The following is a 21,140-nucleotide window of genomic DNA, read 5'->3' as shown; positions in this document are numbered from 1 at the left end:
TCAAGAGTTTTATTCGTCACATACACAATTATACAGAGTATAACCAGCAGTGAAATGTAGGTCAGGTCCGCTCCAAGGACAGTGCAATTATAAAGTATACAAATATTAAGAGAAGAAAAGTAGAAAAAAATAAAATAAAATAAAAAGAATAAAATAAAAAGATAGATAAAAAATATAAATATAAATGTGCAGGTCAGTATGTTGTTGACTTAAATAGTACTAAGAGGAATGTGCAAAATAATGTGCAAAAAAGTTGTACAGGGTATATAATAGCAGCAATATGAGGTAGAGAAAAATTATGAATAGCTTATTGATATGGTGATATTTACATGGAGTCAAGTGATGTTATGACACAGAGTTAGAGTTTAGGAGCCTGATGGCCTGGGGGAAGAAGATCCTCCTAAGTCTCTCAGTTTTTGCCATCAGGCTACGGAAGCGCTTACCAGAAGGAAGCAAAGTGAATAGACAGTTACCAGGGTGATTAGAGTCCTTGATTATTTTGACAGCTCTATTTTTGCAGCGTTTGAGGTAGATGTCCTGCAGAGAGGGGAGAGCAGACCCTGAGATGCGCTCAGCTAAGCGCACAACTCTCTGTAGTGCTTTGCAGTCCTGATTGGAGCTGTTTCCATACCACACTGAGATGCACTGAGTCAATACACTTTCTATGGTCCCTGAATAGAAAGTTTTCAGGATTGCTGAATTTAGTTCGGTTGAATCGCACTAGTTTGTTTTCCCTCTTGGTGCGGTTCGTTTGGGCAGGTGAGAAAGCAGCAATCGCACTCGGGTGTGCACCAAAAGCGGACCAAACAAGCGTCGGCACGCTTTCAAACGAACCCTGGAGCGGTTTGTTTGTGGTGAGAACGCGATCCGAACTCAAACAGACCCAACTGAAAAAAGAACTGCACATTTTTGGACTAAACCAGCTGCTGTAGTCAGCTGCGCTGTGCATTATAGGATGAGGATGTGAAAGTGTTTGTTGACAGTTTGCAGTTTAGCATGGCAGGTCACGGACAAACTTGGGGTTGTGAGGAGGTGCGCAGCCTCAAAATAGCTGCATTTTACTCCTGTCTTTGTTTACTTCCAGGAGCACCGTTAGAATTTTCCCGCACGCTCTTTCTGACCAATCAAAAAGCAGTTTAGGGAATGCGTTCAAAAACACGTCTAGCCAACAAGTGAAGCAGATGTTGTCACGTGACTGAATTTTGGTTCGTTTCAGCTGGTTCGGACCAGAGCAAACAGTGTGGTGTGAAAAGGAACCAAAACGGCTAAAAATAGCTACAATGTATAATTATTTGCCTTTGGTCTGGACCAAATGAACCGAACTACAGATGTGAAAGCACCCTTGGAGTATCACAGTACTTTTCCAAAAGCATGCTCTTACTACAATAGTGTGTATTCAGTCCTTCCTTTTAATGATACTGTGGCTGTTTAGCTGCTTTGGTTTTCCTGAAATGTTCAGTATCTTGTGCAAGCAGTCATGTCTGCTTTTTAAAGTATCGAACGGTGGACATCTGAGATTGCTGTCAGTGTTAGATACACCGATTGCATTTGTGATGAGAAACTTGAGTTGAAAGAATGCAGGGTGTATACAAAACACTCTCATTTTGACAGAATACCATCTAAACCTGTTCTTTCGTGAGTTGATCTTGATGTTTGCATATTTTCGTGTTCTAACCCCAACCGTGTTTAGACAGACAGGTAATTTGTCTGTCCACTGAGAGATACATGACATTACAAAATCACAGTGAAACGAAACATACCTTACCATCATGCAAGATTTTAGACAATGAGATTTCCTGTAAAGTGGGGCTACAGGACACCAGAAACCAATAAACGAATAAAATATTTAACTTCTTTGCAGTCACATTTGGTTTTCGTCTGATTAGAACAATGTGGACAGTTTTGACTGCTGACTTGTATTGGGTTTACTGTGCACTACCCATCCACTAAAGTCTTGGTAATAGAAAGACATGGGAGGTGAAATACGAATGCAAAAACTAAAACCAGCTCTTTAAAATGTCAGGCGTGTCCAATCCTGCTCCTTAAAGGCCAACGTCTTGCAAAAACTCTGCAAAACGGTGTCCCTGCAGGAGTAGGACTGGACTCCTCTGGTTTAAACCATAGTAATAATAGCAATTAACTTAAAACAGGAATAGTTTGGAGAGCTACTTTCCTGCTGATTTCACTTCCAACCTCTCTCCAACATTTCAACACAATCAGATTTTAGCATTTGGCTGGATGCTTTTACTTTTTCTTTTTTTTTCATTCATGCACGGGAATCAAACCCATGACCTTGGTGTTGCTAATGCCAAACTCTACTCTTTGAGAAACAGGAATAATTAGCTGGTTAAGGTGGGATTGATTGAGTTGGAGTCTTGGATGTTGGTCCTTAAAGAACTGATCTGGTCGTAACCTGTGTTTTAGATATTTTTTCGGCATACATTGTGCTTAATATGAGATACTTCTTTAACAATCCATTTGCAGGAATGAACACCCCAGTAATGCCAGTCTTTCGGTTAAACATTTTATTTTTTGTTTACAGGAACTCAACATGGGGAAAAATATGCAACAAGTCAACTCTGAAGAGTATACAGTGTTCAAGTATAATATATGTCAGGACATACAAGGCATATAAGGCACAATTGATATTTTCCACTATGGAAAAAGAGGTAAGACTAAGTAAGATACAAATTTTGGATAAATATTCTGTAGAAGATTGTAAAAGATTTCTAGGTTGTGTCGATCATTATCTTTTCTTCAGTAAGAGATGATCTATATTTTTCTGATCCAAAGAGCAGCTTCTCTAGAAACATGTAGACCCATCATTTGTAACATATGTAATAATTCTGTTCCAAGAATAATATATAAACTTAGTTCTAGTAGTATAAATGTGTAGCAAGAATCTCTCCACAATTTGTCCATCAAATAACCACATTAGTATCAAGCAAGTGTTATGGCAGTGGACATTAATGCTTGTCTGGACCTGGACTCTTGGATGCTCTCCTCAAACGTAACCTGAAGTGCTTGAGACATCGGACTAACTGGTTCTCTGCAGGTTTTTGCGTGTGACGGTGGTGCAGCGTTTGACTATCTCCTGAGCTTGGGGTCTGGGTGGTATCTTGGGGGTGGAGGGCATCTTGTTGAGACTGGGGTCTGATCTGCTGCCGATCATCTTGCCGTCTCCTGCACTCTCAGGGCTCAGGCTGTAAGAGGAGTCAGGTGTAGGGGTGCGACTCCGGGGTAATTGCTCTTCCATGTCCAAGCGATTTAGCGAATCGCTGCCGGAGAAGCTGCTATCGTTGTCGCTGAACTCATCATTGTCGTCACTCAGACTGCTTTGCTGGCCATTCTCAACAAACTCCACTCGGACTGACGGTGGAGTCAGCCGTGTTGTACGAGCATCTAGCAGTCTACTCATTGATCGTGACATCTGCTTATCTTTAGGCTCCACGGTGCTTCCTGGAGGTCTCAGGTTGCCCTGGGATCTGCTGAGCTCACGGCCAGAGACCTGCAAGAAATTTTCTCCAGGACGTTGAAGTTGTGCCAAGTCAAGCGTGGAGCTGGTTATCTCCCTCTTAGCAGGCATCAGGTGCACTCGTGGATTTTTGTATGGTTGCAGGTACATAAATGGTACAAATCCTGCTTTTCGATTGTACCTGAGGGATAGACAAAGACAGCTCTCAATCGTTGAGGAGTGATCTAGAAGTAGCATTAGAGCTTGTATAAAATCAATGGGTAATTTGGTTTCATTCTTTGGAAGTAAACAAGGAAGAAGCATCATCTGCACAAACTGCCAAAACAAGTCCATAAAAATGAGGATGTAAAGCAAGTGCCAAGTTTGTTTCCAGACTCTACTGCATGTCAAATGAGCAGGTAAAGGTTTCCTGCCTCTTAGCTTACTGGTGTGTATTTCATCTGCTCATTTTCGTTAGTAAACGATATGGAGATTTACCTCACTATCCACCAGCCGTTGTCAGACTTCTGTAACACCTCCACCACAGACCCGATCTCCACTGATAGTTCATCACTGTTCATGGCTTTGTAAGTTTTGGTGGCAACATAGAAAACGCCTGCCGAATGGAAATATAAGATCTGGTTATATTTCCACTGGCTCTCCAGGAGGAGTATTAGACACCGATGTACAAGGGTTATTATTTTGTAAACTGCTACTTTTGATTTGTGCATTCACAGTGATTTGCAACAACAAGGTGACCAAAATTCATTCATTTTCAAAGTTAATGGAATAAGCATAATTAGGTTGGTTTCCAAAGAAAGGCTGATTCAAGACACAAGAATGTAAATATTCACAGTGGGGCCAAACCTTTTTTATTTCCAAATAAATACAACTAGATTACATTAGAAACCACTAAACCGGTTTACTTACTTCCGCCATCAATCGCATTAGGACCATCATCATCCATCTCAGCTCTCTGTAGATACGGAGCAGGAAACCAAGCAAGATGTTTGTCTTCATTTTCCACCAGCCACCATCCTGATGAGAAAGTACAAGGTCAGCAAACACTGAAATGAGACTCTGTGCTTCTGTTTAGTTTGGCAAACGATTCAAAGGCCAAATGAGTTCTCACCTTTTTGGTCTTTAATGAGCACATCCACAATCTCATCCACCTCAACCTTGAAGGGCCGGTTCTTGGTGTCCTTGGTCTCATAAGTAGCTATGCATCGGTATGTTTCAGTAACAAAGGGTTGAGTAACAATGTTCATTCCAACATTACCACTGCTCAGAGATGTTTCTGATGGCATGATCACGATACTGTCCAACAAAACACAATCTTTAATTAGGTTCTGTTTCAGTGACTTCGTATAGTTCTGAAAATGGTGTATTTATTATTTTCTACTCTGCTTGTTTTGGCAGCAACCGCTTACCTGTTTTTTGCAAAGTCAGAATCGAGGTCCTGGGGTTTGGGAAGCAGGAACTGGATGAACTCTGAGCTCTGGCAGATACGGGGATCGCTCTTCAGCAGTTCACTGCAGTATTCTTCCAGAGCCTTCAGTCTGAGCACCGACTTACTGGGGCTCCACTTCTGCATGTTCCTCTGCACTCTTGCAGCTGCAAAAAAATTATTTTATTTTAAAAATATATTACTTCATGATGAGGGCTTGAATTTGCACACTGTTTAATGAACAACTGGCAAAGTATTTACCTTTAAATTTGGGAACAATCCTTCCTGACCTTCTAATGGGGTTTGAAGGAGGGAATTTCTTCTTGAGTTGTTTCTACAGTAATAAGCATATAGATGTTATTCTACTTGAACATATATATATATATATATAATTTAAATGAAGAAAGAGACTTACATGCAGCGTCTTGAAGTCTTCAAGCGATCTGTACACAGTAATCTCATTTTGATCTGACCAGAGTACAGTGGTCATGTACAACTGGGAAGAGAAGAATGTATTAGACACATTTCAATACTTCTTTTTAATTACATTAGTCTTCATGTAATTGTGTAGCTATAGTTAAGTAGCCTATGTTCAGAGTAGTGTTAATGAACCACTGTACATACAAGAGTGTTCCTTATTTCTATCCGTTCATGTTAATATTCTGTAAAGAATAAAGTTAACTGTTATCACATGAAGCACATTTTAGGTTATTTGACAGAAATGTTTAACACTGTGTGTATTATTTTTAAATGCGTCACGATGCTTTTTGTAATTTCACATTATTATGTAGGATAATTAGGCTATTACTACAGTATCTAGCCTAGTAATAAATCCATTAATTATACTGATAAATTAAAATATGTATGCTGTTGTGTAAAAATTGTAATACACTGATTGACACAAACATCATAATCTTGTTGAAAACAACGGTAGCCTATATTAAAATGTTATTTATTTTACAGTTTCCTTGTTACATGTAAGCTATGTACTGTTATAATAACAATAAATTAGGCTATGTCTATAATTGCATGCAACTAACCCTAAACCAAATCCTCATCCTAACCCCAACCATATCCTCCTGAGACCCCCACCAAAGCTTTGTGAATTTAGTATTTTTTCATGTCATTACATTGTTTAGAGCATTAGAAAAAAAATTAAACTTTTTGAAAAATTATATATTATTCATGTTTTATTCTATGTCCTCTGTAGAGGACACCAGGACTCAGTTTTTCTAAAAAAAAACAAAAAACAAAATGGCATGAATAGACATCAAAAAGGCAAAAACATTGGGATTTTCTTTTTTTAATCACCAATACATTTTTAGGTTTCAAGATTTATTTCTTCCAAAGTGTAAGGATGATTCTCAACTATGTTATAAAATATATAACAAAATGATTTTATATACCATTTTGTTTTATGCAATATGTGTGTAAAGATTTCCATAAACTGGTTTTCCCATTAAACACACTATCTAATTTGCATATTAATGGGTTGCTGTTGGGATAGCATGTTGAAAAAAGAATTGTCATAATGAGAGTAATAATTGACCAGATTTTCATAATAATATCTTAATATTTCATAAAATATATTATTTATTTTCCTATTCAATTGTTATGTCTCCCAAAATGCATAATACACATGCTTTTAGTCCTGGTGTCCTCTACAGTGGACATGTATGAAATTATGTCCTGTATCATAACAGGAAGTCATATTTGAATTTGAAAACCCATAACATTTTCCTGAGATGTTGCTTTATGACAAACCATTTGAAAATTATTCAGATTTAAATGACAATTACAAAATATAATATTTCCATAAGGATGTAATTTTTTTTTACTAAATTAAATTTAGCCATCTTTAAAGACCGAGGAGAGGGTGTCATGGTCAAACTGCCAAACATTTAGTATATCTATAAAGCCCTGAATGTGCTCTGTACAGGACATCCAGACATCTCAGAGAAATTAACTGAAATAGAATGTCCACTACAGAGGCAAAAACTCCATAGCTGGGTCTCAGGAGGATATAGTAAGTAGTACATTTAGTTTAATATTACTCAGTACTTAAATGTGTAATTACACTGTAACAAGGGCACCTTAAAATAAAGTGTAACCCTAAAAAAAAAAAAAAACGAGTGAAAAAAAGTGTCTTACTTTAGCTACTTCTTTCTGCATCACTCCAAAAAGCTGAATATTGACGGGGTGTCTTTGCTCGCCCATACTGACCAGCTTGCTGTAGTCTGTTTGACTGACTGCTGTCCTGATGCGCGCGCTCTATTTATGCCTCCTCCGGTCAGAGGCGGGACCCGCGTCCAGCTCGCTCCAGCGGCAGTTTCACCAAAGAAATTCCTTGAAAAAAAGCCTGGATGGAATATCATGTGACGCGATTTGTCCCATATTTTACAAATGCCAACACATAGATGAATCAACAAATAAGTATTCTGCACTGTTGATAATACTAATAGCAATTATAATAAAATCAATTTCATACGAGGTATTAGAGAAGCTCATTTGCGCGTGATTGCATTTTGGCGTCTCCAGAACGCGCGCGCTTTCACGCGAGCGCAGCTAAACCTGCGCGGTTTAAAAAGCTTTCCAGATGTAAGGCTGAATGGGAAAGTTATCAATGGGTCTGTCCAGTAACTAATGATGAACGGGCAGTTTGCAGAGAAACATTTCAGTTGCTCACGGTGAACTGTGGCTTAAAGGGACAGTTTACACACCCACAAGATGTTCCAAACCTGTAATAATTTCTTTCTTTTGTTGAACATAAAAGAAAATACTTTGAAGAATGTGGGTAACCAAAGAGTTTCTGTTCCCCAATGACTCTGATAGTATTTTTCTTTCTTTATTTTTTAAGTTACTGAGGACCAGCAGCTGTTTAGTTATAAGTATCTTCTTTTGTGTTCAGAAGAAAAAAGAACATTATGCAGGTTTAGAACAATCTGGGTAAATTATGATAAAAGTTTCATATTTTTAATGTAACAGATACATCTGTGCTTCAATGTATAGGCCTGTTGTTTTATTAAAATTTGGATAGTCTGTTATTATATTAATATAATATTCCATACATTATCAGAGCTTGGTAGACATAATTATTATATTTCTAGACATTATTAGACATTATTAGATTATGATTAATGTTAGACCCTTATTAATTTATCATTTATATAAATCATACATTTATACATAGTAAATAATCAAACATATCATATACAATTTGTATTCGTTGTGAATGGGTGTCCCTTATTTTGCCTTGCTGAAGGTGGCAACCCTACTGTGACGTTACTTGTAGCCTACAGTTAGTCAATCTGTGGCTGGCTACTTAAGTAACCTTAGCCTGTATCAAAGAACTATAGTCATTTCATTCTAGCATTGTACCACAATACTTAAAGGGTTGGATTTATGTATTTCGGGATATACCTTAAAGACACATTTTAGTAGGCTAACTGCTAACAAACTAAAGCAAAGTCGAAATTGTTGATGGTGAATGAAATTCACAATTTTCTTTTAAAGCCTTTAAATTGCCTATCACAGCTATGCTGATGATACCCAGATTTACCTAGCCTTATCTCCAAATGACTACAGCCCCATTGACTCCCTCTGCCAATGCATTGATGAAATTAACAGTTGGATGTGCCAGAACTTTCTTCAGTTAAACAAGGAGAAAACTGAAGTCATTGCATTTGGAAACAAAGATGAAGTTCTCAAGGTGAATGCATACATGACTCTAGGGGTCAAACAACTAAAAATCAATAAACTTGCCTTGCCTTAATGAAAGGAAAATTAAAGTTCTTAAAATGGTCTTATATGTTGCAATCAGCCATAGTGGGAAGTGCAAGTAGTATAAATAAAACTAGTTTGTGTTATGATGTAGTAGTCTAGACCGGAAAGGACTACTGATTATGATACTTTTAGCCCTTATGTCATAAAATTGTGCTGAGATATTCAAAAATCTGTGGCTGATGTAATGATACAGCCACAAACCCTAGACATTCCAGGAAATAAATTGGGTTATAAGAAGCTTCAAGGAAACAGAAGTAGGCAGGATTTCCTCTCAGATGTGTGCCCGAGCTATATTTGAAGCACACACCTTTGTTTATTATATAACACGTTTTCACAATTAACAACGCTGATTGTATTAAACAGCACTGACTGACTCGCTGAAAAAAAAACATACCAGATGCAGATTTTACATAACATATGCATATAGGTTTCGCTGTACTAATCTTGTTAATTGTAAACATGATTATTAGAGGTATTTTGGTATATTATTTATTATATTAGGGTGAGCAAAATCCCTAATCACACTTGTTCTAAAGACTGTAATTTACACATCATATTATTTCCATCACATACATTTTACAAGAAAATGCAAAAGCATTAAAAATAAAATTTTCCCTCTCATTACATTTTTTTTATATATATCACCAGGTCTATTTAGAGACTCCACAGTATAATGATGTACAATCATATACAATTCTAATTTAATATCTATTTTATTTCAAGTAATGAAAATGTGTTTTATGGTTTTAATTTTAGTGATAGTTAACAATAATAACGCTGCTTTATACAACAAATAATCAACTTAAAGCCATACCTTACAGGAACCACAAAATCACAGACCATTCATATAACAAAAAAACTTTTATATACATAATTAAAACAAAGCAAATCTGAAATGAGAATCTCGAACTGACTAGGAAAAAAAAAATACAATAGAGTGTCGCAACAATTCCAAGCTTATTTTATTCTCAATAATAAAATTTGAAATATGTCAGCAAATAAACAGACTGGAACATTTATTTCAAGAGCGTTGTTGTTTTACTTTCCATCCTCATTACTCTGCTAGGTTTGGTGATTAGCTAATCTTTTACTGTAATTCTCAATTTCCTGGAAACAACCCACAACACCCTTGTGATGTTTAGATGGACGTTTTCACATTTTCTTATAACGCGAATATAAAAATGAAGTATGCACATTTTTCTTGTATCTTGGGCTTCTAAACTCCTGACTGATCAGAAACTCATAATACATTCATCATTAGACAATATGATGCTATGCCATTTAGATGTGGGTGGTGATGGCGCAGTGGATAAGACACATGCCTTTGGTGTGAGAGACCCGGGTTCGAATCCACTGTGAGACACCAATGTGTCCCTGAGCAAGACACTTAACCCCTAGTTGCTCCAGAGGCGTGCGACCTCTGACATATATAGCAATTGTAAGTCGCTTTGGATAAAATAAACGTAACGTAAGATGTACATTGTGATCTGAATGGATGAAGCCTTTCCACTATTGCGTATGAACTGTGAAGTCCATGCAATGTAAAACAGATCAATGTGGTTAGCTATACTAACACCACAGACAACGATAACAGAGTTTCCCAGAGATATGGACAGCAAACAGAGCTGGACCGTTTGTGTATGTGTGATTCGCTTGACAAAGTCTATGTGAATTTCCACCCAAGCTTTATCTTTTAGCTCTTTGATTTGAGTAGCTTTTGAAACTTTGAGCAGCTTTTGAAACAGCGTCCAGCGGACAACATATTTTCATTTTTGACATTGCATTTCTAATGCATGAGGCACAAAAGTAACATTATATAACCTATTCTTTATTGTAACTGAATTTGTTCCTTTAAGACTGCCATTGTGGAAGGAAAGTAACTGGCCTCCTCCTGAAGTCCATCATTTCCTGTTGTGAATCATATGGACTGCATTCGCTTTCACAGGAAAATGCAAAGAACAGTCAGTGTTATTTGATTTTTGACGTCAAGTGCATTGTGAAATATGCAATGTGCTGGGAAATATTTTGTTGGTGTTGGCTTACTGTTAGCCCCATGACATAATATAGTGATAAAAGTGAACTGCTGGTGTGAAGTCCAAAATACTCGTGACAACGTAGAAAAGGGTGAAACATAAATTTATCAATGAGAAAAACATTTGCAGTTGTGTTTCAAATACACTTCAGTACTCTTCCTTGAATTCAGGTGCTACATTAAATGTACGTATGCACTAAATTCATTTATCTATTTACTAATTTATTTATCACAAGTGACAGTAAAGACTTTTACATCTGTTATAAAAGGTTTCTGTTTCAGATAAATGCTGCTCTTTATCATGGTTTCCGCAAAAATATTAAGCCGCATAACAGATTTTAACATTGATAATAATCAGAAATGATTCTTGAGCAGCAACGCAGCATGGATGATTTCTGAAGGATCATGTGACTCTGAAGACTGGAGTAATGATGCTGTAAATTCAGTTTTGCATCACAGGAATAAATTGCATTTTAAAAATATATTCCCACAGAAAAGAGTTATCTTAAATTGCAATAATATTTCACAATATTAGATTTTTTGTTGCATTTTTGCTTAAATATATGCAGCCTTGGTGCACATACTATATATTATAGGCTGTCAGACCCTAATGTCCTTTTAATTATTTTGTATATGAGTCACAACAGTTTCTCTGCTCTTAATCGTTTATGGTTTATTGCTTTGCCACAAATACTGCATTACTCATACATAATTCTGCAGTACATGGCAGACCACAAAGAACATGGTATACCGTATCCCATTATGCATTGCGCGCGACTTGACCTTCATTTCCAACATGAATACATTAACGTTTGACCCATTTGATTGCACTAAAGTTACAATCCCAATTCCAAAACAGTTGGGACATTTTGTAAAATGCAGTGAAATCAAGAATCTGTGATTTGTTCATTCCCTTTAACATTTATTTAATTGATAAAAGTACAAAGAAAAGATTCCCAGTGTTTCAGATCAAACAGATTTCAAACAAATCAAAAGAATTTAGGTCTTTCACCAACTACTATACATAATATTGTGAAAAGATTCAGGGAATTCAGGTAAATCTCAGTCTGTGTAGGGCAAGGTGAAGTAAATATGCATGACCTTTGAGCCCTCAGATGGCATTGCATAATTAAACCGTCATGCTGTGGTGTTAAATATAGCCACATGGGCTCAAGAGTACTTCAGAAAACCGCTGTCATTCACCACAGTCTGCTGCTGCATCAAGAAGTGCAACTTGAATCTCTGTTATGAAAGCTATACTGGGCCAGTGCTTGTCTGAGATAGTCAAAAACAAACAACAAAAGTCTATTTTTCTCAAGAACAAGAGGAAATGTGGACTCATCTGACCACAGCACACATTTCCACTTGTTCTTAAGAAAAATAGACTTTTGAGTTCTTAGTCCCAAAGACGAAAGGGACCATCCAGACTTTCACCAGCCAAAGCAAGCATCTGTCATGGGGTTCATCAGTGCAAACAGCATGGGTGACGCATATGTGCGAAGGTACCATTGACATGGAGGCATATATTGGGATTGTACAGAGACATGTACTGCCATCAAGATGACTTCTTTCATGGGAAGTTCATGGTTATTAGATCAAGACAATGCCAGCTCTCATTCTGCATGTGCTACAACAGCGTGGTTTGGTAGAGACAGAGTGAATGTGTTAGACCGGCCAGCAGACCGGTCGATCTGATCTCATGGCAATTTGTACGTTTTTTTAAGATTTATTTTTGGCGTTTTACCTTTAAGCAAAGTGGGAGGGAGAGAGAGGGTGGGGGCGGGATCGGGTAAGGTCCTCGAGCCGGAATTAGAACTCGGGACACCTGCAACGAAGTTATATATCGGCGCATTGCCCACATTCATAAGTATTTTACTAAGTGGCTAATTAGTATGAACTGGTATGACCTCACACATACGAATTCATACGACTTTTGCTAAATCGTACGTATTTTACAATTTCCCCAATTTGCAGCCAAAAAAATCGATATTTGTTTATATGTACAAAATACAATGAAGTTGGTGAGTGAACACATTGGAAATCTTTTCTTTGTACTTTTGCCAATTAAATAAAGTTTAAAGAGAATTGACAATTCAATTGTTTTAAACGATTTGGTGCATAATGGGTAGATGGTATTCAGAGAACTGTATATTGCCTACTAGTACACTAGATCACAGTCCATGTACTAAAGAGATGATACTATACCATCTAGTGGTTCAGAGAGTCGCTTGCATCCCTTTATGTGTAATACATTATGAGAGTAACCCAAATAAAACACTTTCATTTCACTTTCCGTCTGCAGTTTGCACAAACCTATGAGCAAGTCAATCCATGTCCTGAACTCACACAAAAAAAACAATCAAAAAATTTCAATAGAGTCTTTATTTTCTTATCCTTCTGTGCCAATAAAAAGATCACTCATAATTGTAGAGAATTAAGTCATCTGTGTACACCACAAACAGCCCTATTATGTACATCCCCTCCTTCTGGACTGTAACAGCATGTGCAGTGGCCTTTCGTTTGCTTAGCATTTCTTTAAATAAATTTTGACCTTCAGGCAGCAGATTATTAGGTGCAGCAAACAAACATCCCACATCTTCATAAACACTTCTGTGACCACATTTCTGGTTTTAAGGACAACAAAAGAACTCAAACAGGAAAAGATATCAAATTTACACATATTTGCAAAATGTCAATTATTGGGTGTGTTTTAGACATTTTGCACGAGTTAATGTGCAGCATTAGTGGGATTTGGCCATGGGATGAGCCAAAAATGTTCTATGTACAAAATATCATTAGGACATCTCTCAACATAGCAAGGTTGAAATGTGGCATGAACCTGTTAAACACTCGCTAGTCTACAATTAAAAAGGAGGTTTTGGCGGATGAGGTACAGCAATCTTACATTTCAAACGCCTTTTCGTAACACTCACATTCTTATAAGTCTTTCTTTCTGTACAGAGCTTAAAACTAATGATTATAAAAGTGGTTTATAGACAAATCTCTGACTTTTAAGGCAAAGGGTTTGACGAAAGCTTAAATGGACGCATCTGGGTTTTGTATCATAAATGTGTCTCCCAATCTTTCAGTACCTCTTGAGAGGTTCCTTAAAGCGTCAGCCGTTACATTTTGTGCGTTGTAAGGCTGTAAGAGATGTAGATTGCCAGAGCTGCCGTAGCATCATATCACGGCTGTCAAAAATTGCGCCTGATGGGTAGTTTAAAATAACAGTGTTGTCCATTATCTGGACTGTTTGCTTTGAAAAGTCTTCCTGAGCCCTCCAATAAAAACACTTGCTTATTCAGCATGACATCCTTGGCAAGGACTGAAAGCCATGTTGCGCTACAGCCTTGCGTTCCGACACGCCGCGTGACATTGGTGCCAATACCAATCCATACTCTCTGAGCTGTCAATATTAAAGTGAACAAGTGAGAAGTGATTATTCTCAAACCTAAGAGACTTTTAAGGAGGCCTGTTTCCACCTCAGAATAATAATAATACAAAAGTTAATTGCGAATTTTTAAAACACAATTCTGACTTTATTTCTTATCAGTTCCAACTTTTCCAACTATTTTCTCAGAGAAAAAGCAAAAATTATGAGATGAGATGTTCATTTAGAATTCCGGGAAAGAAAAAGTCAGAATTCCGAGAAATTTAAAATTCACATAAAAAAAAAAAAAAAAAAAAAAAAGGTAAAATTGCAAGATGTCGACTCCAAATTCTGGGACAAAAAAAAAAAAATCTGAAATGTGAGATACAGACTTAGAATTCCAAGAAAAAAAAAACAAAACATTTTTTTACTTGGACTTTTTACTTTCCTGGAATTCTGAGGGAAAAAAAGATACAGATTTGGAAATGTCAAAATCGCGAGATATAAACTACCAAAATTCAAAGGAAAAAGGTCATTTGAAAGATGTTAACTCAGAATTTTTGGGGAAAAAGTCAGAATTGCGAGATACAGACTCGGAATTCCAAGAAAGAATTCAGACTTTTTCTTTCCTGGAATTCTGAGATATAATATTGAAATTCTGAGGTAAAAATTCAAAGCTACGAGATATAAACTTGAATTTCCAAGGTAAAAAATTAAATTGCAAGATTTTAAATCTGAATTCTGAGAAAATAGTCGGAATTGCAAGATACAGATTTGGAATTGCAAGAAAAAAGTCTGAATTGCGAAAATGTTAACGATATACACTCAGATTTGCCAGAAAAGAATTAAGAATTGTGTAATAAAAAAAGTGACCTTTCTGTTCGCATTGCGTGGTGGAAACAGGCTTCCATATACTTGAGATTCTTATAAGCTGAGATTTTTCAGGTTGCATAGCAAAACAAGGAGCGTAAAACTACCGACAGATTTTTTTTTCCAAACTCAGAAAGAAATGTTTCATCCAAAGCAGCTTTACAAATAGCTTTACCACCATGGGATATTATATATATATCTCTTTCCAAAACACCTGACTCTATTATATTTCATAATAAAAAATATATCACACGTAGAAGCGAAGGACCCAGCTGCTTATATATGTGACTTTTGATGATACACCTTACGTTAATAAAAAAAAAACGTCTGAGGGCCAAGCAAGCCGCAGACAATAGCAACTCTCCATATCCATCATATCGCCCACTGAATCTTTGATACGTCTTCAAAAGACGTCCCAGTGTCTGTATACAGCGTCCCGCTCACAGTCTTTTCATACAGAATGATTCAAAATAAATTAAAACAAATTTCAAAACTTCTAGATTGGCCATGCTCTTTTATCAAATTACAAGGCAAAAACAAGAGACAAATTTCACCATTGGCTCTTCCATCCAGGGCAAAGAAAAACTGTGATTTTAATCCCCAAACCTTAAGGATAAAAATAGTTTTCTAAGATGATCGGAGGACAGAGGCGTTAAAAACATAAAAGGAAAAACAAAACGCTAACACTGCTGCGAATCCCCGAATCCCACTGGCTTGATCGGCTTGTGTAGAGAGTCTCCTGAAAGAGTTCCTTCCTCCATCATCTGTACCTCTGTTTATTCTTTCACTGAGGGGAGAGGACAGTCGCGTCCTGGGAGTAATCATTAGACAGTTCCTCTCGTTCTCTGATGTCCATTTCCTCTGTAGATTCATCTCGAGGACTTCAGTGTCACCGGAACTCGTAGATGGGTGCGCTGTGTTCAGGGACGTGTGTGAGGTTCAAAGACTGATACCTGATAAGAACAGGATCAAAATTGGGTTCTTGAGGTGATATGTATATATATATTGAACATTTATAATAAACGTCATTATTTAAATGACTTTTAAGAATTCTATACCATTCAGAGCTTCTGTGGTAGTAGTAACCCTCTATGGTGGCTGTAGACTTCTGGAAACAGATGTAGTAGAAGCCAGCGAAGGAAGCACCGCTGATGTCTTTGATCGTGTGATCTGGAACTAGGAACTGCTCCTGAAACAAACAAACACAGCATTTGATTTATTTACACCATTTCACTAGATTTGTATATACATTTATTTAACTTCTATGGATGCGTAGATATACACTACCGTTCAAATGTTTGGGGGCAGTAAGATTTTTCTGGAAGAAGTCTCTTATGCTCACCAAGGCTGCATTTATTTGATAAAAAACAATACAGTAAAAACAGTAATATTGTGAAATATTACAATTTAAAATGACTGCTTTCTATTTTTTATATATTTTAAAATGTAATTTATTCCTGTGACACAAAGCTGAATTTTCAGCATCATTACACCAGTCTTCAGTGTCACATTATCCTTCAGAAATCATAATATGCTGATTTGCTGCTCAAAAAAACATTTCTTATAAATACCAATAATGAAAACAGTTGTGCTGCTTAATATTGATACGCAATCCTTTTTTTCAGGATTCTTTGATGAATAGAAAGTTCATAAGAACAGCATTTATTTGAAATACAAATCTTTTGTAATATTACAAATGCCTTTGTCACTTCTGATAAACTTTAATGCATCCTTGCATTGAATACTTCAATACAAGTATTAATATCTTTCAAACATCAAGAAAAATCTTACTGAGCCCAAGCATTTGAACAGTACTACATATGGTTTTATTCATAAAATATAGCATACCTTCCACCGCATGAAGACGTAGTCACTGTTCTTTAGTTCTTCATAGTCGAAATCATCCGAATTAAAGCTTTTTGCGTACTGATAAAATGCTTTAAACTTCCCCTGAGGAAAAAGAAGAGAAAAACATATTTAGCAGATCAGGCTCTACTACCACATTTGAGTCATGATGCATGAATCATAATCATGATTTGTGTAGAGCATTATGCACACACTGAATTGTGACATTATTCATTACCCAGTGTTTTCGGTCGACATCCTCATCCGCGTCCCATTTCCTGGTTAAAAAAGGCCGTTTCTTGCTTATGATCTCCCCAGCAAAGAATGTAGTAAGTGTGGGATATTCCTACAGAGAGCAGCAGAGCAGAATGAGTAATGCTTTTCCTTTCAGTCATCTTGGCTGTGACCTGACATAAATTTCTGATACAGTCACACTAATTATTCTAGAAAAATAAAGTTAAAGAATGTTGTAAAGATGTATTACACACACACATCAAATGAATAGCACAGTATTGTCAGTGTACTTTTTATTTGGCCATACTTCCTTGTCTCATGATGTTTTAACAGCATTTCTTATTTAAACTTAAGTATAGCATTAAAGTTAGTAAGTCCAATTAATTTTAATTAATCCGTTCAAACTCAAAGTGTCCATTTAAAATAACTAATTCAAAACTCTGATTTAATGGTTTAATTGCATTATCTCCCAAAAATGTTTACTCGAGTATTTATGTAGTATTTTTATATTAGAATGTTTTAATACAATATACTGTACAATTCAGGTTTTATTATTTTAATAAAATATTTCATAATAAAAATGTATATATTTATTCGAATTTAATATATTTATTTATTTAGCAGACGCTTTTATCCAAAGCGACTTCCAAATGAGGACATAAGCAATCAAAACCAACAAAAGAGCAACAACGTGCAAGTGCTATTACAAGTCTTGGTTAGCCTAACGCAGTACAGATAATTATTATTATTATTAATTTTTAAATAAAAAGACATAGATAAAATACAATTAGAATAGAGAGTGCTAGAGTTAGAGGGTCAATAAAATACATAATGTATATGCCTATACATAATATGAACATAACCAACTTAAGTACATTATGTATTATGACAAATACCTGCAGAGGATGCTGAAAATACCATTAGTGGCATGCATGCATTGTACAAAGTACTTAAAAGTTATGACAACAATAATAATATTCTTTATAATAATTAATTTAAACATTATTTTTAAGGAATATCATGTTTGTCCATGTTTTTACTTAGAATACCTCTGTTGTGCAGCACTTTGCCAAAAATAAGTGTTGTTAAATTTTCATTTGATAACATTTTAAAACATTAATTAAAATGTTAAAGTGTGATATAGATATACATAAGGCTTATGGCTTTATTTTGTAATTGGTTTTTTTCCTCAGAAGGGAGGCTTACTTTCATTAAAATGATTTCAAGTTTGTTGCAATAAAGGATTTTGTTCACTCAAATAACTTGTTCTTATTCTTTTAAGAGTCTTTGGTACTGATACGAATTATTGTTTAATAATATTAATAAATATAGACGATTATCATACCGTGAAAATCTCATACCGTTACAACCCTAATGTATGTATATATACACACACACACACATACATATATATACATACATACATATATATATATATATATATATATATAACATCTGTCATAAGAAATTAATACTTTTATTCAACAAGTATACATTAAATTGTTTAACAGTAAAGATATGTTATATTATAATGTTACAAAAGATTTCTGTATTAAATAAATGCTGTTCAATGTTGATGCTGTTCAACATTGAAAATAATAAGAAATGTTATTTCAGCACCAAATCGGTCACCAAATTATTCAAACGAGGAGTAATGGTTGCTGAAAATTCAGCTTTATTATCATTCAGTTTTATTACCCTCATGTAATAAATGACATTTTAAAACATATTTAAATAGAAAAAAAAAAAAAGAGTTATCTTAAATTATAATAGTATTTCATAATATTACTGATAGCTGACATAAAAACAATTGAATATTATCTGAACTTATTTAGGTAAAACAATAGAAAAATGATCATTCTGATTATTTTAACTACATTTTACTGTATTTTAGTTCTTACATCACACATCTGGATAATCTTGTTTGGCGTTATAGATGGCTAGATTGGAAGAAAACAAATATTTAAAAAACCTACCTTTTAATCAATTCACGGAAATAGCATAAATGCCAAAATAAAAACAGACTGTCATATCCATTTTATATGTCCTTTGACACACTATAACTGATTTGCAGGTCAATCAATCTTTGTGCATTCGGCTGTTTAAAGTAGATTTAGACTCCTGTATCTTGATGAAATCACTGACTATCAGTGTGAGACAGCAGCACTTTAAAGATCCCTGTCCAAACCCACTGTGCACTGCTCCAGTATCGCAGACAAACCAGAAGACCACAAAAGCAGAAACTCTCAGACAAACAAAAGTAGTTTTTGTTTATCTGACGTCCTGTCATACACTGATCACCATGCAGTGACTAAACACAACATTACAGATTTAGTAAACAGATCACAGTATGATTATATCACAACAAACGCGGTCACCACAAGTCTGTCTTACCTCTGTCAGACCTTTGATCTTGAGGTATCCACACAGGTACGAGTCCTCCATGGTCACGTGCTGTGGGTCCAAAGCAAGGTTTTTAATTAAATCACTGATAAACAGATCTGCAAATGTGGGTCAGTGCAATAGCATTCAAAAAAACTATTAGAAAGTGCTAACCTGGCATCAAACATGAAGTTATGACACAGTCTCAAATTGCTCCATTTTACTTAAAAATGGGTAACTGATCCATACTGACTGTAACTCCAGATCCACTGACATACAATATTAGAAATGGAAACGCGTTTCACACGTAAACATTACACACACATACAGCGGTGGCCAAAATGATTAGAACACTAGTATTGTCAGCAGCTAAAAATGGTTAAAAGCCAGTTATTTCTATCTTTTGCTGTAGTGTGTCAGTAGGAAATATCAGTTTACTTCTCCAAACATTCATGTTGCCATTAATTGTCATTGCCATTAATAATCCAGTGAGATTTTTGTCTGACAACAGCCAGTGCTCCACACAGAGATCTGATCATCATCCAGTCTGTCTGAAATCACATGAAGAAACAGAACAAACCGAGACAGACTCAATCCAGAAGAACTGTGGAGATCAACGTCTCCAAAATGCTCCAAGAAAACTACCTTGCGCTGCTTTAAACGCAAAGCAAGGTCACACCAAATGTTGATGTAATTTAGTTTATAGAAGTAAGTTAATTGATAAAGAAAATCTATTTTGACAGCATCCTCATTTTACAGCATTTTTAAAACTTAAAACTAAAACTTTTAACAGTACTGTAGCTTTGCAGGTGACAGACTGGATGATGATCAGATCAGATCTCTGTGTGGAGCACTGGCTGTTGTCAAGACAAAAACCTCACTGGATTATTACAATTCATGGCAAAATTAATGTTTGGAGAAGTAAACTGATATTTCCTACTGACACTACAGCAAAAGATAGAAATAACTGACTTTAAACCATGTTTAGCTGCTGACAATACTAAGTGTTCTAATCATTTTGACCACAACTCTATGTAAACTACCTAGACAGCATTTCTATACTCAAAACTACCTAGTAGACTGCCTACTTACAAGCAAACAAACAACATTTTAGGGCTTCGCAGTCACAGTGAGCTGCCTACCTAGACAGCAGTTCTGGACAGCAGTCATTTGTATTCGCAGGTGCGTTGAAACCCAGAATGCTGCCTAGCTAGGGAGCTCGCTCGTTGCTAAGCATGCGTGTTTACCTGCAGAACCACCTCGACATCGTAGGAGTTTCCTTTGCTCTTCTGGTAGCCGCGGAACTGGGAGCCGCTGTAGAGCAGAGAGGTGTTGACGCCGGGCTGATGGGTATTGATCGGCGGGGGCGGAACGAGAGAGGCCGAGGCCGAGGCCAAGCAGGCCAGCGGCGAGCCCTGACAGCAGTCGGTACGCACCGGCATGATCGATCGCTTCCGCGGGGCTCTCCCCGAGCTCTAGCGGCCGAGCGGCGCTTATCAGACGCGCGGGAACGGGAGAAAACGCGACACTGGCAGCGCGATGCGTAAGTTTCGGAGTTTCTCCTGCAGGACGCGCGGTTACGTCCCTTCACAGCAGAACGAAGGCGCTCAACGGCTGGATCATGTGACCCAGCATGCTGTTAATTGATTGGATGACGCACGTCGAGTAACAATGACGCTGAATGCCCATTGGCTGCTTTGGGAAAAGCATGATGGGATTTGTA

General features: G+C 36.5%; 2 protein-coding genes across 2 annotated transcripts; both read right to left on the bottom strand.

Moving 5' to 3' along the window:
* Positions 1-2,503: 2,503 nt before the first annotated feature.
* Positions 2,504-7,193, bottom strand: LOC306853595 (NADPH oxidase organizer 1-like). Its single transcript, XM_079391124.1, has 8 exons — positions 7,053-7,193; positions 5,317-5,397; positions 5,163-5,235; positions 4,885-5,068; positions 4,587-4,771; positions 4,385-4,492; positions 3,953-4,070; positions 2,504-3,656 (listed from the first exon to the last, which is right to left on the bottom strand). The coding sequence occupies exons 1-8, from the start codon at positions 7,116-7,118 to the stop codon at positions 3,038-3,040; spliced, it is 1,434 nt and encodes a 477-aa protein (XP_079247250.1). The 5' UTR covers positions 7,119-7,193; the 3' UTR covers positions 2,504-3,037.
* Positions 7,194-13,080: 5,887 nt separating this feature from the next.
* LOC306847168 (glucose-induced degradation protein 4 homolog) lies at positions 13,081-21,033 on the bottom strand. The gene is made up of 6 exons (XM_079380973.1): positions 20,665-21,033; positions 19,430-19,489; positions 17,040-17,147; positions 16,805-16,906; positions 16,015-16,145; positions 13,081-15,909 (listed from the first exon to the last, which is right to left on the bottom strand). Exons 1-6 carry the CDS (start codon positions 20,857-20,859, stop codon positions 15,846-15,848), a joined length of 660 nt encoding a protein of 219 aa, XP_079237099.1. The 5' UTR covers positions 20,860-21,033; the 3' UTR covers positions 13,081-15,845.
* Positions 21,034-21,140: the final 107 nt, after the last annotated feature.

The sequence above is a fragment of the Barbus barbus genome (assembly GCF_936440315.1).
Source record: "Barbus barbus genome assembly, chromosome: 3".
Lineage (NCBI taxonomy): Eukaryota > Metazoa > Chordata > Actinopteri > Cypriniformes > Cyprinidae > Barbus > Barbus barbus.
Note: the sequence above shows the minus strand (reverse complement) of the source record. Positions and strands in the feature narration are given on the sequence as shown.